General features: G+C 48.4%; 1 protein-coding gene across 2 annotated transcripts in view; it reads left to right on the forward strand.

The window, feature by feature from the left end:
• Positions 1-21,534, forward strand: part of FAM168A (family with sequence similarity 168 member A) — a 250,361-nt gene that overhangs the window by 199,064 nt on the left and 29,763 nt on the right. For both annotated transcript variants that reach the window (XM_025209371.1, XM_006028064.3), the window contains exon 4: positions 19,519-19,644. In XM_025209371.1, the coding sequence (XP_025065156.1) occupies positions 19,519-19,644 (126 nt within the window). The remainder of the gene's footprint in view (positions 1-19,518; positions 19,645-21,534) is intronic.

Here is a 21,534-nt window from a genome sequence, read left to right on the forward strand (position 1 = left end):
TCAAATATTCTATAGTTAGAAGTTAGAATCCCTATTCCATGATGATATATTTGAGCTCTAACATATCTTAAATTAAAATGATCTTTATATGGGTCTTAACAAAAATATGATTAAATAAAACAATTTGATTAAATATTTTAAAAATCCAATTAAAAAAAATTGATTTTTAACTACCCTGCCCACCTCCCTTCCCTGGTCAGCCCTGGTTTGGTACTGAAGCATTTTTGAAAGGATGTCATGGCACCCCAGTTGAGAACCACTGCTGTTGACAAGTAGAAATAAGAGTAGCTACTAGTTTTGGGGAAGTAGGGTGGGGAGAGAGCAATAGAGCCCAGAGGCAATATGGAGGGGGTGGCAAAGGGAAATCCAGGGAACTATCGATCATTGCGTCTAACTTCTCTTTCCAGCAAATTGGCAGGATTATAATAAAAGAATAGAATTAGTCACATGGATAAAGTGAAAGGCTGGGGAAAAGTCAGCATGAGTTTTATAAAGGGAAGTCGCGTTTTACAAACATCCTGAGCTCTTTGAAGAGGCCAACACTCACGTGGATAAGGGGGTCCAGAAGAAAGAGTACACTTGGATTTTAAAGGGCTTCTAACAAGATTCTTCATCAAAGGTTCTTAAACAAAGCTACCGTGGGAACAAAGAGAAGGTCCTCTCAGGGGCTGAAAACTGGTTAAAAGTTAAGAAACAAAGGATAGGACTAGACGGCTATATTTCAACTTGGAAAGCAGGGCTCTGTGCTGCTACCGAAACTGTTCAACTTATTCATAAGTCATCTGGAAAAGCAAGTAAATAGTGAAATGGCAAAGTCCACTGGTGATGCAGAACGATTCTGAGTAGTCAGAGGCAATGCTGGTGATGAGGAGTTACAGGAAAGATCTCCCAGAAGTGCGTGAGTGGGGAGCAAAGTGGCAGATGCAATTTAAGATTGATAACTGCAAGGTAATGCACATGTGGAACAAATAACCCAAACCCTTCTGATTGACGGGCTGTTACCACTTAGGAAAGGTATCCTGGAGTCATTGCGGAGAGTTCAGAAAACATCGTCTCAATATGCAGCAGTGGCAAAAAGGCAAGTCAAATGCTAGGAATCATTAGGAAAGGAACTGAAAAACGTGATCATGCCTCTGTATAAATCCATGGTGCCCCACGTCACGAGTACCCTGTACATTTCTGGGCACTCCATCTCTAAAGGGATAGGATAAAGTTAGAAAAGGTACAGGGATGGGGAGCAAAGGTGATCTGAGATGCAGAACATTTTCCAGCCAAGGAAACCGAAAAGCCTGGGACTCTTCTGCTTGGAAAAGAGAGGACCGAGGCAGAGAACATGATGGAGATCAATACAATTCTGAGCATGGAAAAAACAACTGTGAAACTTGTCATTCATCAGGTTTCAATTCAAGAACTAGGGAGCCCCCAATGCAGTTATCATCTACCATCCTCACCCTCCTGGTCATAAACTCCCATGTAAGGCATGGGCAAACCTGAACCGATTGCAGTCAAGCTAGGGAGCCTTTAAGAAAACCAAACATAAAATGGGCCTTACATACTCACCATCGTGCCCGTGTAGCAAAGGAGATCAGACAGCCCAGCATGTACTGACTGACTGCCCTCTATATGGTCCACCAGAGGAAGCAAACGGTCTGAAAGGTTGCAGTAATATTGATGGATCTACTCTTAAATGGCTGGAGGAGTTGACTTTCTGACCTCATACTCAAGAAGAAGCAACAACCCAAGCAGAGCAAGGAGGAGGTGTCCCAGGAGCAGCCCCCATTCCTGGGTAGGTTATGGCCAACCAGGGGCATGGGAAACTACATGGGGGAGAAGGTTGACAGTGGCCTTAGTTTGGATGTGAGTTGGGATGCAGGGGCCTGAAGTCCAGAGAATTGGACTTGGAAGTGGAAAATGCTGATTGGAAACAACAAAGCTAAGCCAGCAGGAGTTCAATTCTCTACGTGACAAAGGGGTGCAAAACATTTGCTTAAGAGGCCGCTGGTGATGGGGTGGTTTTTTTGTCTAATTCAGGTGTGACTGGCCTCAACATTTTGGAGCAGTTGGGTTTCTGCGTGGAGGTTAACAGGAGCCAGCTGTTGCAAAGCTTGTCCAGAGTGGATTTGTCTTCCGCAGGATGTTCAGACGTGTCGAAACCTGGTTGCATTTCAAATGGGGACAAAGCCAAAAAATGTCAGATGTGCCCCAAAAGCAAGGTTTTCAATGAAGAAAGTAGTTGCAGGTTCCTCTGGGTGCTGCATTTCCATGGCGTGGAACAGTTGTCATCATTAGCAATCCCTCAGCAATTCAAGGATGATCTCTGCCACGGCTCATGATGGGTCTTGAGCTGACTTAAGAGTCCAAGTCTTGAGCTATAGATCCATCTGCAGAAGTTGCAGGTCTTTCCTCAGGGGAGAGTAGGCAGCAGGCTGAGATTCCTCTCTTCCTTCCTCTGAACTCTCTTCTCTGCTTCGAGGGCAAGACGCTTTACAGTGAAACGAGCCGCCGCATGGTTGTGGTTGTGGCACCATTGGGCTCAGTTGCATTCATTTCCTTGAGGTAGACACAAAACCATTTTACATGAATAGTCATGATTATATTTTCTCTCTTAAATTACAGCAAAAAATGAAATAATTGCTGAATGAAAAATTGCAAAAAGTATGCCTTCATAAGGTCAACACACTTTTTGTTCCAGGCTCATTTTGCCACTGCACCCCCCCCTCCCCCCCCAAACAAACTTTTGCTGAAATCAGTATATCCAAATGGAAAGCTTTGAGTTCAACTTAGTGGAGATTTTCTGCTGGAGAATTATTCCATCTGAAAATGTTAAGCCAACTCTAAACAACTGTAGCAGCAACTATATTATCGACATAGTTTCCTAGATGCTCACGAGGCTGTGGCGATACAGGGGAATTTGGTAGAGGGTCGGCGGTGCGGTAACCTCTGGGAAGATGACACCAAGCCTGATATGTTTTACGGGTTGTTACTCGTGCCAGGTCAGGCATTAGACAGCAGGCAGATTGAAGAGATAAGTTTAAAGGCATGGTGCACAGAGCCAGAATTTAATTGCATAGGATCCTGGAGCCGACTGGCATGATCTCAATTTATACCGAGCAGCAGAAATGCATACAAAAATGATCAAATTAGCAGACGTGTCTGTCAGTGTTGAAGGGTCTGCTGTTGGGCAAAAATAGAAAGATGAGGCAGAGCGTCTGAGAGATGCTGAAGGAGCAGGCGAGACCAGGAGAGACTTCCTTATTGTGTCTATGATACGATACGATAAGGAACCCCAGGAAAACGGGTGTTGGGGAAGCGACCTTCTGTACAGCAGCCTAGATGGGACGCAGAAGCAACCAAGTACATGCACATCCCTGCTCTTATAGTTTCATAGTTTCTAGGGTCAGAGGGGACCTGAACAGATCATCAAGTCCGACCCCCTGCCTGGGCAGGAACGAATACTGGTATCATAATACCCCAGCCAGATATCTATCCAACCTCCTCTTGAAGACCCCCAAGGTAGGGGAGAGCACCACCTCCTCTTGCACCACTGGAAGGCCAAAGCCTTCATCCAGATGAAGTGCCCTCACCTTCAGTAACCAAAGGGCTAAAACATAAGGGAGGCTTTCAGCAGAGTCAGACTCCAGGTCTGGGGAAGTTCTGTCCGTCTTCCCAGCACAGTCACCCCTGGGAGGAAAAATGACTGTCCGAGGTTGAGATGGATGCCAGCCTTTCAGAGCTGTATTCATTCAGGGGAGCAACGGCCCTGGCAGAGACGTGGGACAAAGAGGACTTTTTACCGAAGAAGAAGACTTACCTTTTCAATTCATTCAGTCATAGGAAGTTGTGGTTGGAGCTAATAACTAAAACCTTCTGTCCCGCTTGTGGGTTTTGGAAAGGCTGCCGCATACTTCAAGCCAGTCAACCAAGCACTTGGAACTCAGCCTGGGCTGATCATCCCCACGTGTGCTATGCAATTAATAAAACCCAGTGGAAAGGAGACTGAGTTACTGGAATATGTAAAGAGAAGGAAACAAAGAACAGACTAAGGAGAGAAGCTGTGTCAAGGAGCAGGAATCTAAAAGCGGATGTATTTTGAAAAAGGCAGACAGCCATATGGGAGAAAGTACTCACAAACTGGGGCATCTGTAGGTGTCCTAGTGAATCCGAGGGATTTCTGTTGTTGCATTAATATACCTAGGAACTCTTTTTCATGGGTATTTTCCAGGAAATGTGAATTGCTAATGAAACAGGAAGAGCTCATTTATTTCTGAAATACTTGCAGTATAGTAAACACATGGCAGCGCTAGCGTGAATGAAGCTCTCTTTCAATATGCCAATCAGCGATTCCTCACCTATTCCTAATGCTTCATTAAGAAGAGAAGAAAGAGCCTAGCATTTGACAGGAAGCACACACGGGAGCAGGGGCTTGTCAGACAGAATTCACTTTGACCTCAGGACAAATTCCCTAAGTCCTGTTTGCAAAACCAACATAAGCATCTAAATCCCATGGACTTTCAGTGCATGCATTTGTATCTCCTCCTGCATGACCCTGAGACCTTTGTTGAGGAATAAACACCATTCGCTTGCTCCTACCGCAGCATACCCAGTACCACTCTCAGCGGCATGCTTCAAATGGAGCATCACTTGGAGCACTCCCTAACAAGTGACCACACACCATTTTCCTACACGTGGAGTAGGAGGAAGTGGGTGGAGGTGGGTTCTTGGCAGCAGTCCCAGGATCTCCACAGAGGAGGTGTAGATCTACCTAGTTAGATAAAGTCTCTTCCGTGTCCAGGTCACTTCTGAAAAAGGGCCGTGGGCACCTAGGTCACTGCCGGGAATTTTGTCCCAGCGCCTATAAAATCCTTTTCTTCACATTGCATGGCTCCAAGCACTGCCCCTGCTTTGTATAGAGACCACATATAGAGACCACGTGCATGCCTTGCTTATAGGAAGGCTTCTTATAGAGGCCTAGAAACTCAGCACGCAGGTAGAGGTCCAGAAACCTCCAAACTGCCTACATTAATTGGGGACTCAACAGGGAGAAAGAGGCGGCTGTTAGAGGGTCAGGATTGCAGTGGCGCCACTGGGATAATCAAGACTTAATTCACAAAAGTTGCTTTAACAAATGGCAGGGGGTCTGGCTCCCCGCTCAATGCAGTGGCCAAAGGTGTTTTTCTCCACTGTGTGCCGAGCCCCTGGAGCTGCCGTTGAAATCTGTCCCTTTGGGGCAGGCTGCTTGCGCTGGTGCTTGAGATGCCAAAGGATGTAGCAATATTGCTGCTATTTTTCCAGTTTACCAAGAAGGGCCCTGATTGGTATCTCTGTGCCTGAGGATGCTGGGTTATCGGCACCTCGGCGCTAGATAAGCAGGGCTGGAAAGGTCGAGAGACTCCTGCTTTGAGCTGATTGTTTGTGTGTCCCCTCTGCCCTGAGAATATCTCTTGGGAACTGCAATATTACATCAGCTCAGCGGTCTCTCTAAACCAATATCTTGTCTCCAACTGTGGCCGGGATAGGATGCATCAGCAGAGGCTGTTACAGTCCGCATAATCATTCATTATTAAATTAACCTGTCCTTATGACATACTTCTGGGCTTTGCTGGTTGCTCTCTCCCCACTTTTCTGCTACACGGGTCAGGGTATTTTTAAGCATTGTTCAGAGGCATTGGGTGTTGGCTGCAGCCAAGGCTGGGGGTTTTAATTGGGGTGTGCTGATGCTCCTGTTGGGACTTAATGCTCCTGGCTAAAGGGCATTCATTGCCCCTCCACTCTGGGTCAGACCGATCACCCTATTTGGGGTCAGGAAAGAATATTACCCCATGGTCAGATTGGTACGGACTTAGGGGGCTTTGTCTTCCTGTGTAGAGGGGGCACAGCCCTCAACTTGGGATCTCTTGAGCATTAACGCAGACAGCAGCCACCACGGTCCCCCTGCTTTACCTGTGGCAGGTTGCATTGTTATGTCTTGTGTTGTTCCGGGGATGATGGTAGTTTTACGAAGAGTTTAGACAATGAATTTGTATAGGTTCATTTGAATAGGGATGATCCTACCTCAGGCAGGGGGTTGGACTAGATGACCTCTAGATGATCCCCTTCCAGCCCAACTTTTGTATGATTCCATCACTGAAATAGGAATATCTATATTCTTCATATTTTTGTACTACCTACAACTGAGGCTGTTCTTATTTTCATTTTATGTAGTTAATGCCACTTTGATTCCTGCTTTGTATTTGTGAGATAGTAGGAACGTAGTGTGGAAAGAGATTTTTGGGGGTCACATCTAACCCCCCCCCCCCCCCCCCCCAACTCCAGACAGGATCATCCCTGACTACACCATCCCAACCTGCTCCTGAAAGTTTCCAGGGATAGAGAGTCCACAACCTCTGTAGGCAGCCTGTTCCAGTGCTCGATTGCCCTCATAGTCAGAAAGTTCCTCCTAATCACCAACTTAAATTTCCTCAGCAGCCGATGGAGGCCATTGCTCCTAGTCCTGTGCCCTACAACAACCTCTTAGGTCTTACGTCAGGGGTGCTAGCATGGGAGAAGGTGGCAGCATTATCAGATTGTGTCTGCATCCACGCATTCAAGTAACCTGGGAGAATTCTTCCAGCTTTGTTCTTGTGGTAGAAAAACTTACCCAGAGCCCCATGTACAGTCATTTGAATACTGAGGTCCTGAAGACTGAAGGGCTTGCAGTGCTGACACTGTACAGCGGCGTGGGGAGTCTGTGCACACATCTCAGTACGCTCTGCAGGCTCCCTTAGCCCTCCTGGCAGCAAATGACAGCAGTGCATAGGGCAGCCCTGATTGGCTAACCCAGACAGCCCATGGCCACCCAGCATTGTCAGCATGTACAGATATTCATTCTCCCAGGAGAAACTTTCCTGGAAATTATTTAACCCTGGTTGTGCCCAGGTTATTTTTCTCCTGGAGAGGCCATTTTTACTCCAGGAGAAAAGCCTGAATGTCTGTACACTCGTGGCTCCTTCTGGGAAAGGAGCAAATCTCCCAGGAGAACTGAATGTCTGTACAAGGCCTTTGAATCTCACTGCCCTCTTTGGAGGCCGAGTCACTTACACCAAAGCTAGGAGTCTTGGCACGTTCCTGAATCTGGCCCTTGATGCCCACCTTGCTGGGGTCATCTGGCCCCAGCAGTCTTTCCTGCCCAAATGCAGTGGGAGCTGGACCCGATGATCTGTAAGGTCCCTTCCAGCCCCTAACATCTATGAAACTTTGTTAGGAGTCACTTCGTAGCAAAACTGAAATTAAAGGGGGTGGGGAAGGATTTTAAAGAGACAAGTGGTACAAAAAGAGCTTTATAAAATATTCTGTCAGTGTAGATCTTGGACAGAGCAGGTAGCGTTCTCAGCTGCGGTAAAGGGAGTTGAGTGGAAGTAATGCAGTGGTTCAATGGCTGTGTTAAAGCCATCCGTCTGTATCAATACAAGGAGCTTTCGCTCAGATTGAATCAGTTTTTGTCACAGAGCAGGCTGGAAATAATCAAACCGCAGAAAGGAACAAGCTGTCGGAGTCCATGCGCATCCATCAAACACGCTTCTCATCAGATAGCGCCAGCAGTTTTCAACGCTGGAATGTCAAAAACAAGCTCATTTAGAAACGTGCATTTGGGCCATCGTCGTCCAGAAGGGTGTAGCGATACCGCGCGCGTCCGGACGTTGGAGTCGCAGCTTGCGGTTCTGTCCAGGTTATAGGCACAAGTCCTAAGCGATCGCTTCCAGGAAGAGCACGCACCCACCGCAGATGCTTCCTCCGCCTGACAAAGGGTATTTAAACCCGAAAGCTTGCTAAGAAGAATTTTTCCCAACTATTTGAGTTGGTCTAAGAAAAAATATCAGATTGATCCAAAGAGCCTTGCCTAACGATCGCTTCAAAACTTTGATTCAACCGAGTTCACCTCTGCATGCAGCTAATGGGAGGAGAATGTGTTTTCCTCATCTGTGTTAAGCGTATGAATGCATAGCGTAAGAAAAGTGGAGAGCTGGTATGGGACTGGGTGAACTTTGCCCAAGAGAAAGGCTCAGTGGCCCCTTGCAGCATGGTTTGGGGCTGTGTTTAACAGGGGGGAAAGCTGCATTTGATGAAATGCGGAAACAGGTTGTTGAAAAAGAGACTGTCAGGCTCAGAGGAGAAAACTTTTCAGGTCTGCTCTGCCAGCTGTGCTCAGAAGAGACTTTGGTACCTTAGACTGGCCCCTCGGGGTTAATGAGGAAGCATGTCTCAGTCTGGTTTCTAGTGGGCAGACATCAGCCACCAAACCCAGCAATTATTTGGCCCCATTGACAGTTTTAGCCACGAGACCAAACTAGCCTCCTCCCTGCCTTCCAGGTAGCTCTTACTGGTGGTGGGAGCTGGGGGGCCTTGCCAGTGGAGGGCATTTGCATTGCTTTTGCCCGTGCTGTGCCCGCTTTATGCATGAATAAGAAACGCAGTCTTGTTTGCTGGGCACCTTGCCCCGGTAATTCCCAGCAAAGCGAAGCAAAGTGAGATGGAGCAGGCAAATAGTACGGAGTCTCAGTGCACATTGGTCCTACTCCTTGGCATTCTCCTGAGCGCTGAGATTGCATTAGGCATCAGCAGTATTCATTATCTCTTGTCAGACCACATTTGCAATTTAATTGGACTTTACAATCTATTCTAAACCATTTACACAGCAGTAAAATAGTGTCGCTAATGACTCCACAAAGGAGGTTTGTAAAGAGTGGGTACCAGCTTCTTCCTTCAGGGCTGTCTGGAGAGGACTCGGAGTGGTTAATACAGGACCTAAAATGACTGCAGACCTGAAGCTTGGACTGGCAGAGAAGGGGATCTCCTTTCTACTCCCCTGCTTGCAATGCTCAACAGTCAACACAGACCCCACTCAGTTTTCAAAGCCACGCTTCTGGGCTTAGCCTCCGAAGTCCCATTAAAATCAGTGGTATAGGTTGTAGCCAGGTTGGTCTAAGGACACAGGCACACAGACAAGGTTCTTTGGGTAGATGTGATATCTTTGATTAGACCAACTCAAATAGTTGGAAAAAATTCGTCTTTGCAAGCTTTTGGGCACAAACACCCTTCATTAGTCATTAAAATCAGCGCGAGCTATGCATCCAAACCCCACGCTGTGCTTTGAAAATGAAGCAAGTTAGCACCACGCGCCTCCTGGCTTCTAGGGCCAGAAGGACTTCATAAAACCCGAAGAGATGTTTTGGAGCGGCCTGGAGTTTGCAACCCGCACAGTCCTGCCCCTTCCATCAGATTGGAAAGCCAAAGCGAAGTATAACCAGCAACAAAGCCCCTCTCCCTCTCTGTCATCCCCTTTCAGCTTTATAATCGCAGCAGCGGACAATTTTCAAGTGAAAAGTATTTTTAAAAAATCATCTTATTCCGCTGACTTCTTTTGAACTGAACCTTTTCAGGAGGTACTTAACAACCACCCCTTGTCTTCTCTGCAAACTTAAACTACTTCAAACCATCCGTTACATCAGGCAGGCAAATAAGTATCTTCTTCCATTGCGTCTCCAGGTGTTTTTACCTTATGCTCATTCCTCCTTGTGTTGCCTTGTTTCATATCTTTCCAGCATCTGCTTGCGGGAGGGAGAGACAGGGCTGGTTGAAAGAGCAGTGCAGAATGTCAGCATTTCAAACGTTGGCTTGACAGCGCTTGCACTTGGTCCAGCCGTCAAACAGTTTTGCTTCCAGATACACAAAGCACGCGCACCTAGAGTCCCTGCACTGCAAAGAGAGGTGGCAGGCTAATTATTAAAAGATGTGCGATTTGCTTTAAAGGAGGCACATCAGACTCTTTTCAGAGTTACAGGATCCCTTGATTAAACCTCCTGCATGTTCCCTTCTAGGGGTTCAGTCTTCCTGTGATGTTGGGGATTTTTTTTTCAAATTTTGTTTTAACTCCCATAATTAAAATGGGCTTTTTATTTTCCTCTAAGTAGGGCATTCATTTTTCTACACTGCAAGTGATTTCTGCCTTAACTGTACCTATTAATAATGCAGAAGAGAATAGCGCATGTCATGCATTGCTTGGGTGCCCTCAGAAAGGATATCCTTAAAACCACCCCAGGAAATTTGGTTTCTCTGTGCGGAGTGGATGGGGTGGAGAGTTGTCATGGTAGCTTGTGGCCCTTCACCTCCACAGTTCCCCATTTCTGTGTGCTCCAGCAAGACATTTTCCCCTTGTCCAGCAGAGATCGTTCTGCCTTCCCCATGTGTAAGTCGCACTTACCTTCCAGTCTTAGCATGGGACTAGAGCTCCAGGTTTTGTTCCCGTCTCTGCCTCCACCTTCCTGTGTGATTTAAATAAGCTTAATAAACTGAACTTCATAAACTGATTTGAACAAGTCACTTGGTCTCTCTGGGCCTCCAGTCCCCATCTGTAAAATGGGCACAATGGGACTGCCCTGCTTCACAGGGCATTGGGAGGATCACGCCATTCAAGACTGTGAGGCACTCAGACACAACAGTCATGGGGGTGGAGGGGGGTGTCCCTATAAGTACCAAAGATAAGATTATCACAGACTCTCCGTCACTCTTAAAGCAATATCAGTCAGTGGAGAAGACATGCGCCTACTGGATTTGATATTTCAGCGCTTAGTTCTTATTCTGTATTTCTTGTTCTTTATTTCTTCTTTACATCTTTAGTCAAGCTTGGTTGTGTGCTTTTGTGAATAAGGATAAACCGCTCTCTCACGCTTCCAGTTGAGAGACAGAGGCTTTGCACGTGTTGTCAGTGTGGACCAGAGCCCATGTTCCCTTGCATGTAGAAGACACTGCTTGATCAAGAAGAGTTTTTGGCATCCAGTCAAGACCTCGTTTCCCCTCGGTGAAATGCTGTAATTAGGATTCAGCTCAAATTAGTTGTCCAGTCTCAGCAATTAGCATTCCTGGGGACCCTGCAAGACATGGCAAAGTCAAAGCTTTTCTTTTCTGTTAGCAGCTTAGGAGATCAGCTAAGGCAAACGGTACAGATAGTTGCAAGAGCTAGGCGAGGAGCTATAATAAATCATTTCAGCTCTGTTTGCAACACCTGTGACTTGCTGTCTTTCGAAGGACTGTAAGATGCTGCTGTTGTAGGATGCATCTGCGATCTGCATGCTGTGCAAGCCTAAAGGAAGGATTCTCAGCAGGTCAGAGACCTGGGACAAAAGAGCATACATGGCCACAGGAACAACCCCTAGACTTCTCAGATCAGACCGTTTGGACTATTAATACATCTGCACTGGGACAGGGATGTCATCTACATGGGTTTAGGAAAAATGCTCTCCAGCAGTCCAGGTAACACATCCAGTGTCTTGGAGGTGAAAACACTCTCAACCACTGGAGAAGTGCAGTCTGGCAACCAAAGGGATCTTGTGACTTCTTAGCCCTTGGGTATTAATGCACCCTGGCCATGACATCCAGAATCGCTGCATCTTTTGCATGGAAAAACAGGTTGTTGCAGTATTCCTGAATTACCCAGAGGCCCTCAGGAGGAGCTACAGGCTCTGGAGTGAGAGGGCATCAGCTTTGACATCTCTCTTTACCACAAGCCTGAACGGGAAACTCCCTGGTTTCTAGGTGAGATGATGAATGTTTTGGCAGCAGGGACAGTTCTTGTGCCCACTGGCTGATTCCCCCTGTCCTGGTAAAATGCCCCTAGCCCGGTAGACTGGTGTGCCCTGGAAGACTGGTGGCGTCTATAGCAATGTCTTCCTCCGTCGCCTCTCTGGTGCACTTCCCGGGCATGGGCTCTGTGTCCTTTCTTCTTCATGGACAGGGGGGCTGTGCTGTAAGCCCCCACTGTCAACCCTCTCTGGGGACTTAAGCATGCCTTCTGAAAGAGCTCCGGCCTTGTGGGTGTGCTTGGTTTACAGTTCACCTTTTTGGGAACGCATCACGGTGAAAGCGAAGAGATGCAGGAACTTTGCAAAGGTTTCCAAACGCAATGGCTCTTTACTTCAGATAGCACTGAATGTCTGCAGATCCAGTCAAAACAATACAACCCTGCACCATAGGAACCGACTGGTTTTTTTTGGAGGGGTGAGGGGGGTAACACTGGTGGCATGGGAAGAGCAGAGGCAAGTGGAGCCCGTGGGGGGCAGTGGTGGATGCAGGCTGCCCACTGCGGGCTCAGGGCTCCCCACCCTGCTGCCCTCCCCCCGGGAGCCCCACACTGGCTGCACTGCCATGGCAAGGTGTCCCCTGCCTGCCTGGCAGCAGTGGGGGGCACAACTCCATGCTGCCACCCCTGTTGCTTCTGGGTGGGCACAGGACGCGTTGCCGTGGCAGTGCACCCAGTATACTGCTACCATGGGTGAGGAGCCCTGAGCCAACTCGGGGGGGCCCAGCTCGTGTCCCCCCTCCCTAGGAGTTCACACAGTGGCAGGAAGCCAGGCCCCCCTGTGCCCTGGGCAAGCCTGTATGCGCATGCACGCATGCACATGGTGCCCCTGCGTCCCGCTCCCCGCAGCCTCTTGCAGGCAGGAACACTGCCAGCCTGCACGGGGAAACCCACTTTCCACGATACAAATGCTGTCCTGGAGTCATGCAGCCCGGGACCAGGACTTGATGTTCCCATTTTGGGACAGTCCCGCCCAATTAAAGACAGGTGGTCACCCTGCCCTCTTCCCCAGGGGGGCCAGAGTCCTCGGGCCCCCACGTACTCGGGGCCTGTGACCTGCACATATTTACCTGCTTTAGTTTTCTCACCGTGCTGGAGCATGAAAAGACATAGGTCAGCGACACTGAGCGGGGCAATAAGCAGAGAGAAGTGGCTCTGAGATCGGCAGCTCAGGTGTGGGACTGCCTCGAAGAGGCTTTTCTCTGTGCTAGTGACTTGTGGTAGTGGATTGCTGCTAGGGTGTTGGCCTAGTGCCGGGTGTGTGTCTGGGGTTTTTTCCCCCTCTGGCGTGTGAATAAATAGCTCTTTTGTTCTTTCTTTCATGCTTTTTTTTGATTCTGTTGTTTCTGTTCTTTTCAGTCTTTTCAGCTCAGGTGTGGGACTGCCTCGAAGAGGCTTTTCTCTGTGCTAGTGACTTGTGGTAGTGGATTGCTGCTAGGGTGTTGGCCTAGTGCCGGGTGTGTGTCTGGGGTTTTTTCCCCCTCTGGCGTGTGAATAAATAGCTCTTTTGTTCTTTCTTTCATGCTTTTTTTTGATTCTGTTGTTTCTGTTCTTTTCAGTCTTTTCTTCCTCCTTCCTTCTTTCATGCTTTTTTTTGGTTCTGTTGTTTCTGTTCTTTTCAGTCTTTTCTTCCTCCTTCTGGAATGACTGAATGACAGGGCTTGCTCTGGATGGAGTTGGTTTAGGTCATTGAGAGGTGGAGCTAGGATAGGCAGCCTTATAAAAAGGTAGCCACTAGTGAACAGAGAAGGAGTTTGCCCCAGGAGGGAGCCAGGGAGCAGGAGACTCTGTGCATGTGCATGCATGTGTGTGTGGAAGCATGGGCAAGGGTCCTGGGGCCAGTACTTGGTGTGCCAGTTCTAGTAGCGTGTCTTTTTCTTCCCTTGCTCCCCTCTTTTTTTTTTTATTCTTACAACATAGGTGTGCTTCAAGGAGCAAGGGAGGCATAAATGGAGTCTGGGTCAGCTGTTGTGACCTGTGTGGCATGTGCCAGGAGGGTCATGAGCACTTTATCTGCTCCAAGTTTAAGCTGGTGTCCATCCTGGAGGAGAAAGTTCGCAGATTGGAAGCACAAGTGTCTATGCTGCATTGCATCTGGGACCCGGAAGATTACCTGGACGAGAGTTATGAGAGGTTGGTACTAGAGAGGTCAAAGGGCAATGAGGAGAAGTGGCAATATGTGACCCCTCGAAGAAGGAGGGTCCCCAGAGCTGAAGAAGAGCGGACTGATGTCAGCAACTACTTTCAAGCACTCTGCGGTGGAACTGCTGAGGAAACCGTAGAGGAGAGGACATCTGCGGCATGAGCCAAAGGAGGCAGCAGCTTAGACAGCAGGAAGTGCAAGGTCCTAAGGACACAGGCTCCGGGTCCACTGCACCAAGAAGATTGGTCATGGTTGGTGACTCCCATATGCGGGAGACAGCAGCACCAATTTTTCATCCCGATCTGGGGCCCTGGGAGGTGTGCTGCCTGCCTGGAGCCTGAATTCAGGGCATCGCAGAGAGTCTGCCAAAGCTCATCCATCCTTCGGACCACTGCCCCTTCCAGCTTGTCCATGTAGGCACCATCAAGACTACCAGGAAAGATGCTGACCAGATCAGAGGTGACTCTGAGACTCTTGGCAGGAGGATTAAGTTACCTGGAGCGCAAGTGAAGTTCTCATCAATCCTTCCTGTGGAAAGCAGGCGATCCAGGCTGAGACCATCATATCCTGGAAGTGAATGCGTGGCTGAGACAGTGGTGTTGAAATGAAGGACTCTGGGAAAGGGCCAGAGAGCTGCAGGACTGCAACAAGTGGCACAGAAAGGAAGTGAGGAGGTCAGCATGCAAAGTACAACCGATGCATATATACAAATGTGAGAAATTCTGGGCTTCAGCAAGGCCTTTGACACTGTCTCCCACCCCATTCTCATAAAACCCTAGGTGACTGTGGCATTGATGCCTGCACAGGCAGATGGATTGCAAATTGGCTGAAGGGTTGTACTCAGAGGTGGTGGTGGACAGGGCTTTTTCGACCTGGAGGGAAGTGGGCAGTGGGGTTCCCCAGGGCTCGGTCCTTGGGCCCGCACTCTTCAATCTCTTTATTAGTGACTTGGACAACAGGGTAAAAAGCAGCCTGTTTAAATTTGCTGATGATACCAAGATTTGGGGTGAGGTGGGCACGCTAGTAGGGAAGGACAGATTACAGCAGGACCTGGACAGGTTACAGGGGTGGGCTAATGAAAATAGGATGGGTTTCAATCCTGACAAGTGCAGGGTGCTGCACTTGGGCAGTGGGAACCAGCAGCACACTTATAAGCTGGGAAACTCCCTTCTCGAGAGCACGGTGGCAGCAAGGGATCTTGGAGTCATTATTGACTCCAAGATGAACGTGGGCTGACAATGCGAGGTCACAGTCAGTAGGGCTAACCGTACCTTGTTATGCATCCACAGATGCATCACGAGCAGGGCCAGGGAGGTGATCCTCCCCCCCTATGCAACACTGGTCAGGCCGCAGTTGGAGTACTGTGTCCAGTTCTGGGCGCCGCACTTCAGGAGGGATGTGGACAACATTGAGAGGGTCCAGAGTAGGGGGGACCAGAAGGGTTTGGGAGAGACCTTGTTCCCCCGAGCGCCTCCTGGGGTAACAAGGAATAATGGCCACAAGTTGTTGGAGAGTAGGTTTAGACTAGACATCCAAAGGCACCACTTCACTGTCAGGGCGGCTAGGATCTGGAACCAACTTCCAAGGGAAGTGGTGCTGGCTCCTACCCTGGGGTCTTTAAGAGGAGGCTTGACGTTTACCTGGCTGGGGTCATTTGAGCCCGGTTTTCTCTCCTGCCCAGGGCAGGGGGTTGGACTTGATGATCTACAAGGTCCCTTCTGACCCTACTTCTATGAATCTATGAACCTAAGTATGGAGAATAACCAAGATGAGTTGGACGCTGCAGCATGTGAAAAGAACTATGACCTCATTGGCATCACAGAGGCCTGGTGGGACAGCTGTTATGACTGGTACATGAATATCAAGGGCAAGACTCTGTTTCAGAAGGACAGGGTTGGGAGATGATGGTGGTGTTGTCTTGTATGTCAAAAATGCATACAGTTTTGCCTTGGTTCAGAAGGAATAAGATAGAAAAGTTGAATGCATTTGGGTGAGGATGAAAGGTGAAAGAAGCAACACCAGTGTAATGATGGGAATTTATTATAGGCCATCTAATCAGGAAGAGGAGGTGGATGAGGCACTCTTCAACAGATGACAAACCTATCCAAAAGCTGATGGGAAACCTCAGTTTTCTGAATATCTGCTGGAAGCACAAGGCAGCCAAATGTAAAATGTCAAGCTGGTTCCTAACTTATATGCAAGACACCTTTCTCTTCTAGAAAGTAGGGGATACAACCAGAGGATCATCTGTCTTGGATCCTGTCCTGACCAACAGGGAAGAGCTGGCAGAGGATGTGAAGGGGATGGGTAACTTGGGAGGAAGCGATCACAATCTGCTAGAATTTCAGATCCCGAGCAAGGGAAAGCACGAGGTTGGCAAAATTAGGATACTAGATTTCAAAAAGGTGGATTTCATTTGGCTCAATAAGCATGGTGTCATGGGAGGAAAAACTGAGGGATAAAGGTACCCAGGAGGGCTGGGGACCTCTAAGTGGCACAGTATTGGAAGCCCAACAAGAAACTGTCCCAACACGATGAAAGCACCAGGAGAATGGCAAGAGACCTATGTGGCTGCCCAAGGAGCTTCTAAAATGCCTCAAATGCAAAAGGAAAGCATACGAGCAATGGGAGAACGGGCAGTCATCAAGGATGCATACTAGGAAATAGCAAGAACCTGCAGGCACAAAATTAGGAAAGCAAAGATAAAGAATGAGCTGCACCTGGGAAAGGAGTTTAAAGACAAGAAGAGGGTCTAGAAATACGTTGGCCAAAAAAGAAGGACCAGGGAAGCTGTGGGTCCTCTGTGACCAAGCTGGGGGAACTCCTAACCCAAGATACAAAAAACACAGGGCTCCCCCACAGCTGCTTTGCCCCAGTCTTCACAAAAAATTTAAGCTGCTGTCAGACACCTAATAGGGATTATCTGGATAAGGAAGGGGGCAGGTGGAGGGAGGAGATAATAGAAGAGACAGTCAGAGAGCTTTTGTTGGGCCTGAATGAATTTAAGTCAGCAGGGTTGGATAAGCCTCATCCCATGGTCCTGAAGGAACTGGCGGAGGAGATCTTGGAGCCCTTGGCAATGATCTTCATGAAGTCGTGGGAGACAGGCCAGGTACCAGAGGACAGGAGAAGGGCCCACATAGTACCCTTCTTTTAAAAAGGCAAGAAGGAAGACCCAGGGAACCACTAGCCTCACCTCAGTACCTGGGAAGTTATTGGAGCACATCCTAAGGCATGTTCAGCTTGCAGAAAAGGCCCTTAAGAGGGGACATGACAGCAGTCTTTAAACACGGGAAGGGCTGCCATCAAGAAGAGGGAAAGCACCTTTTCTGTCTTGCTGCAGAGAGGAGGATGTGGACCAGTGGCCCGAAGTTGCAGCAAAGTAAGTTCAGATTGGATATCCGGAAAAAATTCTTCCCTGTGAGACTAGGGAGGCAGTGGAGTAGATGCCTAGGGAAGCTGTGGACTCTCCATCGCTGGAGGTGTCCAAGAAGAGGTTGGACAGCCCCTGGACAGGATGATCTAGGTGTAGTTATGCTTATGTTCTGCTGTGGGTATTTCCCAGGCTTTGCTTGTCCTCTGCTTAGGCGTCTGTTGTGTCAGGGTTGAGGGTAGTCTTATGTCAAGTTTAGATTGTGGTTGTATGGGATGGCTTGGATAGAGCTGATCCTGCCTCGGGCAAGGGGTTGGACTAGATGAGCTGTGCAGGTCCCTTCCAGCCCTATTTCTGTATGACTCTATAACAGTCAGTCCTAGTTCTCATTAGCTGATTAGGTATGGATTATAATGGCATTAACCTAAACAGAACATTGTATAAAAACCAATAGAAAATTTGTTCCGAAGCTCTTGGACTTGCCTCTCTTTGGCCCCTCCAGTTTTCAGTTCAGTGGTTTTTAATTGGCATGACAGGCTGTCCGTATCTGGTCAGCACTTTCCCACTCGTTTTCTTCTGGGATATACCCAAGTGTATTCCAGGACTTCCATCCGCCACAAATGGTCTTATTCAAAGTCACTTCTAGTTTCTGTTTCCCCTTTACTTAAACATGTTATGGTTGGCCTTCTGGTGTTTAGGACACCTAAGAAAACTGATTGCTTATTTTCTCTCTTATTTTGACTGCAAGTTTGTCACTGGGAGGTCATGTAAAATACTCATGTTGCTGAGGATACGTCAGAGATGACAGTCAGCCTTAGGTGTCCCCATCTCACAAGTGGTGAATGATAATCCGGTAAACCCAACACCAGCACCAGCCCCAGCCTAATCAAAACCAACCTTGATAGTGTATATTTTGCATATCATGTGTCCCCAAATAAGACATGCACCTTGTCTTTGGAAGGCAGGTAGTAAAGAAAAATCTTTTTCTAAAGTCGTGCCCAAGATCTGACTGCATGCAGCAGCTCACTCACCCTCAGCCAGTTCAATGGCTGCTTCAGGCAAAAGTGTTAACCCTTTCACAGCTGCTACTGAATTAGCAGCAGCTTTTGACTGATCAGCCAAAAGCACCTGTCAATTCAGCTGTGGCTGTGAAGGGATTAAAAAAGGAGTCCACCCCTGCTCCTTGCTGACTTAGAGAATGTGGCAGCCATTACAGCACAGAGCCTCCATGCTTCTATTCCAGAAAAAAAATCAGCTTTCCTGCTTAAAGATGTGAATCCCAATTTTGGAGGGTTGAATATGGGGGGGAAAGGAGCATGTGGTATGCGAGTAAAGTTTGGTCTTTGCAATTCCTCTGGCTTCTATTTGTCGGCGTTGTGCAAACAGAGACAATCACTTTCCATACGCAGACACTAGAGTGACCTACCACGCACTGCCACTCCTGCTCAGCAGCGCTGTCAAATTTGCTAGTTCTCTCATTTTGGTGTATTATATTTTGCACCCCAAGTCAGTCTAAACAGAGTCCTGAGTCACAGTTAATAAGGCTTTGCATCTGCATGGTCACTCAGAGCGCTCTTCTGACATGCTGAGTAGAACCCGCCAGTGCACCTACGAGATAAGAAAGTCCATCTCCATTTGCAAGGGGAGGAAAGCCCAACTCCATTTGCAAGGGGAGGAAAGTTCATCTTCATTTGCAAGGGGAGGAAAGTCCAATTCCATTTGCAAGGGGAGGAAAGTCCAATTCCATTTGCAAGGGGAGGAAAGTCCATCTCCATTTGCAAGGGGAGGAAAGTGAGGCCCAGGAAGACTGGGACTTGCCCAGGGTCACACACACTCTGCTGGCTTCCAAGCCTGTCTTTGAACCACAGAACTGTCCCTGCCCCATGGTCACCACGACCCGCTGCATTCACATGCCACCCCCAACACCATCTCGAGAGTCGGAGTCTGTCTTATCAAAACGCTGGTTCAAAAAGTAGCTGAAGGAGGCTGCTGTGATACAGTATATATCAACTGTGCACACATCATTAGCTTGCCCCTGGCTCAGATCATGGAGGAGGTTGAGAGCTCCTTCAACCCCATTGCTGGAAGCCTTAATCCCAGGAGAATCAATGGGTGCGGGCTTTTGTCCTTAAGATGTGGGTAGGTAACTTCCTGGTTTCCCATCGTTTTAACCACACGTTCTGAAATCCTGGGGAGAAGTGACTCAGGATGGGAAATTCTCATTTTTTTCCCCTTAAAGAGGCGGGTGAGGGGCTTACAGGAAACACCGAGCCTGCGGGGGGGGGGGGGGGGGGGGGGGCTACGCCTGGGGGGGGGGGTACTGTATCATCGCTGTGATTGCTGCCCAGCTGTTTGTGCCTGTGTAACACCTTTCTTCTGTCTTCACTCAAGCTACACTTCTGATGAAGCAGGCCTGGCCACAGACCTCAACCTCTTGTGCCACTGAGGGCACCTTTCACCTCCCAGTGGACACTGGGACTGAGAACAGAACTTACCAAGCTTCATCTGCAGCATTCAGTAAATACATCTTTTCTTCTGGGGTTTTTACACAGTTGTTTTGCCTTCCTGTGTCACTCTTCTCTTTCTCTCTCTCTTTCTCTCTCTCTCTTTCCAGTGGCTTGGGGGCATTATTTGGGACATTTAACCTGCTTGCATCATATTCGGTTAATTTTGTGTGTGTGTTAAGACCCCGTTGAGTATTTATTATACACGATTATTAATAATGCCGGGCTCAGTGGTGTTCATAACCCGGTAGGGAAGAGTAGTTCCCCACCGCTCCAGAAGTGGCCCAGTTTCGACGAGAAGTCATACCCCAGTGGCCTTAAAGGGTCCTTTCTACTCTGTGGATCTCTGGACACTGTGTTTTTCGTGGAGACATGCTGAATTTCACTGCCGCACATCAGCATCTCTACAAAAACATGCTGGGAAGAAAAATATTGACACCCACTTGTGTCCTTTAAAAGGAAGAGAGAGAAATGTCGAGATGAACAGGGAAAGCCTCCCTGTTTTAATTGTCCCCTTCTTTGCGGAGTAGAGCTCAAATCATCTTTCAGATGCATAGTTTTATTCATGCTCCCTTTCTCTTTCCTGGGCTGGGGGCTACTTCATGCTGTCAATGCGCTCAGATTACTGCACTTGGCCATGCTTCGGTCAGATAATGAATCCGGCCTTAGCAAGAAATCTACGTGCGCTTGGTAATTTAAGCGAAATAGCTTGCATAGAGGAGAGTACCAGTGAGGAGGGGATCACTTCGTCCTTCATTCAAATGGAGAGGGGAGAAGAAAGGGGCAGTCTGAAACAAAGGTACTGCTCCAGGGATCCTGGTGAAATTCTCACCGGGACTTCACTTTGTACCTCTAACCAGGCAAGTGGTTTCTATGCTAGGTTTGTTTCTCCTGTCCCTTTAGTGTGGAAAGACCACAGTGAATACACAGGCTTCCAGGTTGCAGTGCAGTTCCTTATTTACAAAGGAAGGAACAAGCCAATGCCCCCCAGCCCAGCACAGCCGCAGGGAAGGAGGACAAGTTTTGGAGGCATAGGTAGTCTGCCATGTCTGATCCACCAAGAGCCGTATCCTCGTTTGCTGTTGAATCTGTGCCACTGCCAAGCAGCAACGTGCTGAAAGCGCCAACAAGCCTCTAAATGTCCAGCCCACACCCATCACCTTGCCTGGCCCAACATAGTACCTGCTCCATTGACAAGCTGCCACCCATACTCAGTGCAGCATTTAGTGCATGTCTTCACGCCTCCTTGAAGCTCCTTGCCATGAATGTGGTGGTGGCAGTAGTTTTGAAAACAGGGGTAGGGCTTTACCTGTTCAGATCAGCTTGAAGATCTGTAGTAGGAGGCCAAATTCCTAGGAGCAGCGCAGCAGGGTGGGAAGAGGACAGTGTCCCAGCCTGCCTCTAAATCCCACCAAGGATGTGCACAAAGCTCCCAAATAATGCTTTCAATCAAAATTCAATGCAAAGCAAGCCTGAGGCAGACATGGCTGTGGCAGGGAGGGATGACAGGGATGCCTGTTAAGGTTGCTTGACACTTCCCATCATTGGTGACGCGTAGGGGGTGCACGCGGGTGCACATGCACACCCTGAGATCGGCTGTGCACCCCCTGAACCCCAGCCATGAAACTTGAAGTCCCGGTGGAAGTACACTTCCGGTTTTGCCGCTGGCTCGGCAATTGGGTGCTGGGGAGGAGTCCCCCCCATCAGTGATCTGGTGCCCCCCCCAGGCTCAGGAGGCACCAGTCGCCCATGCTTCCTATTATCAGCCCCTGTTTGCTGGTTAGAAACTTTTCCAAGCTTTGCCCTTTGGGCTGCCACTTCCCACACTGGGTGTCTGTCTCAGGCTGGTTTCTTTTGTAATGGCTCAGCTGTTTTAAAGAACGAGGCCAAAGGTATATGCCTT

The sequence above is a fragment of the Alligator sinensis genome, unplaced genomic scaffold (assembly GCF_000455745.1).
Source record: "Alligator sinensis unplaced genomic scaffold, ASM45574v1 scaffold594_1, whole genome shotgun sequence".
Taxonomy (NCBI): Eukaryota; Metazoa; Chordata; order Crocodylia; family Alligatoridae; genus Alligator; species Alligator sinensis.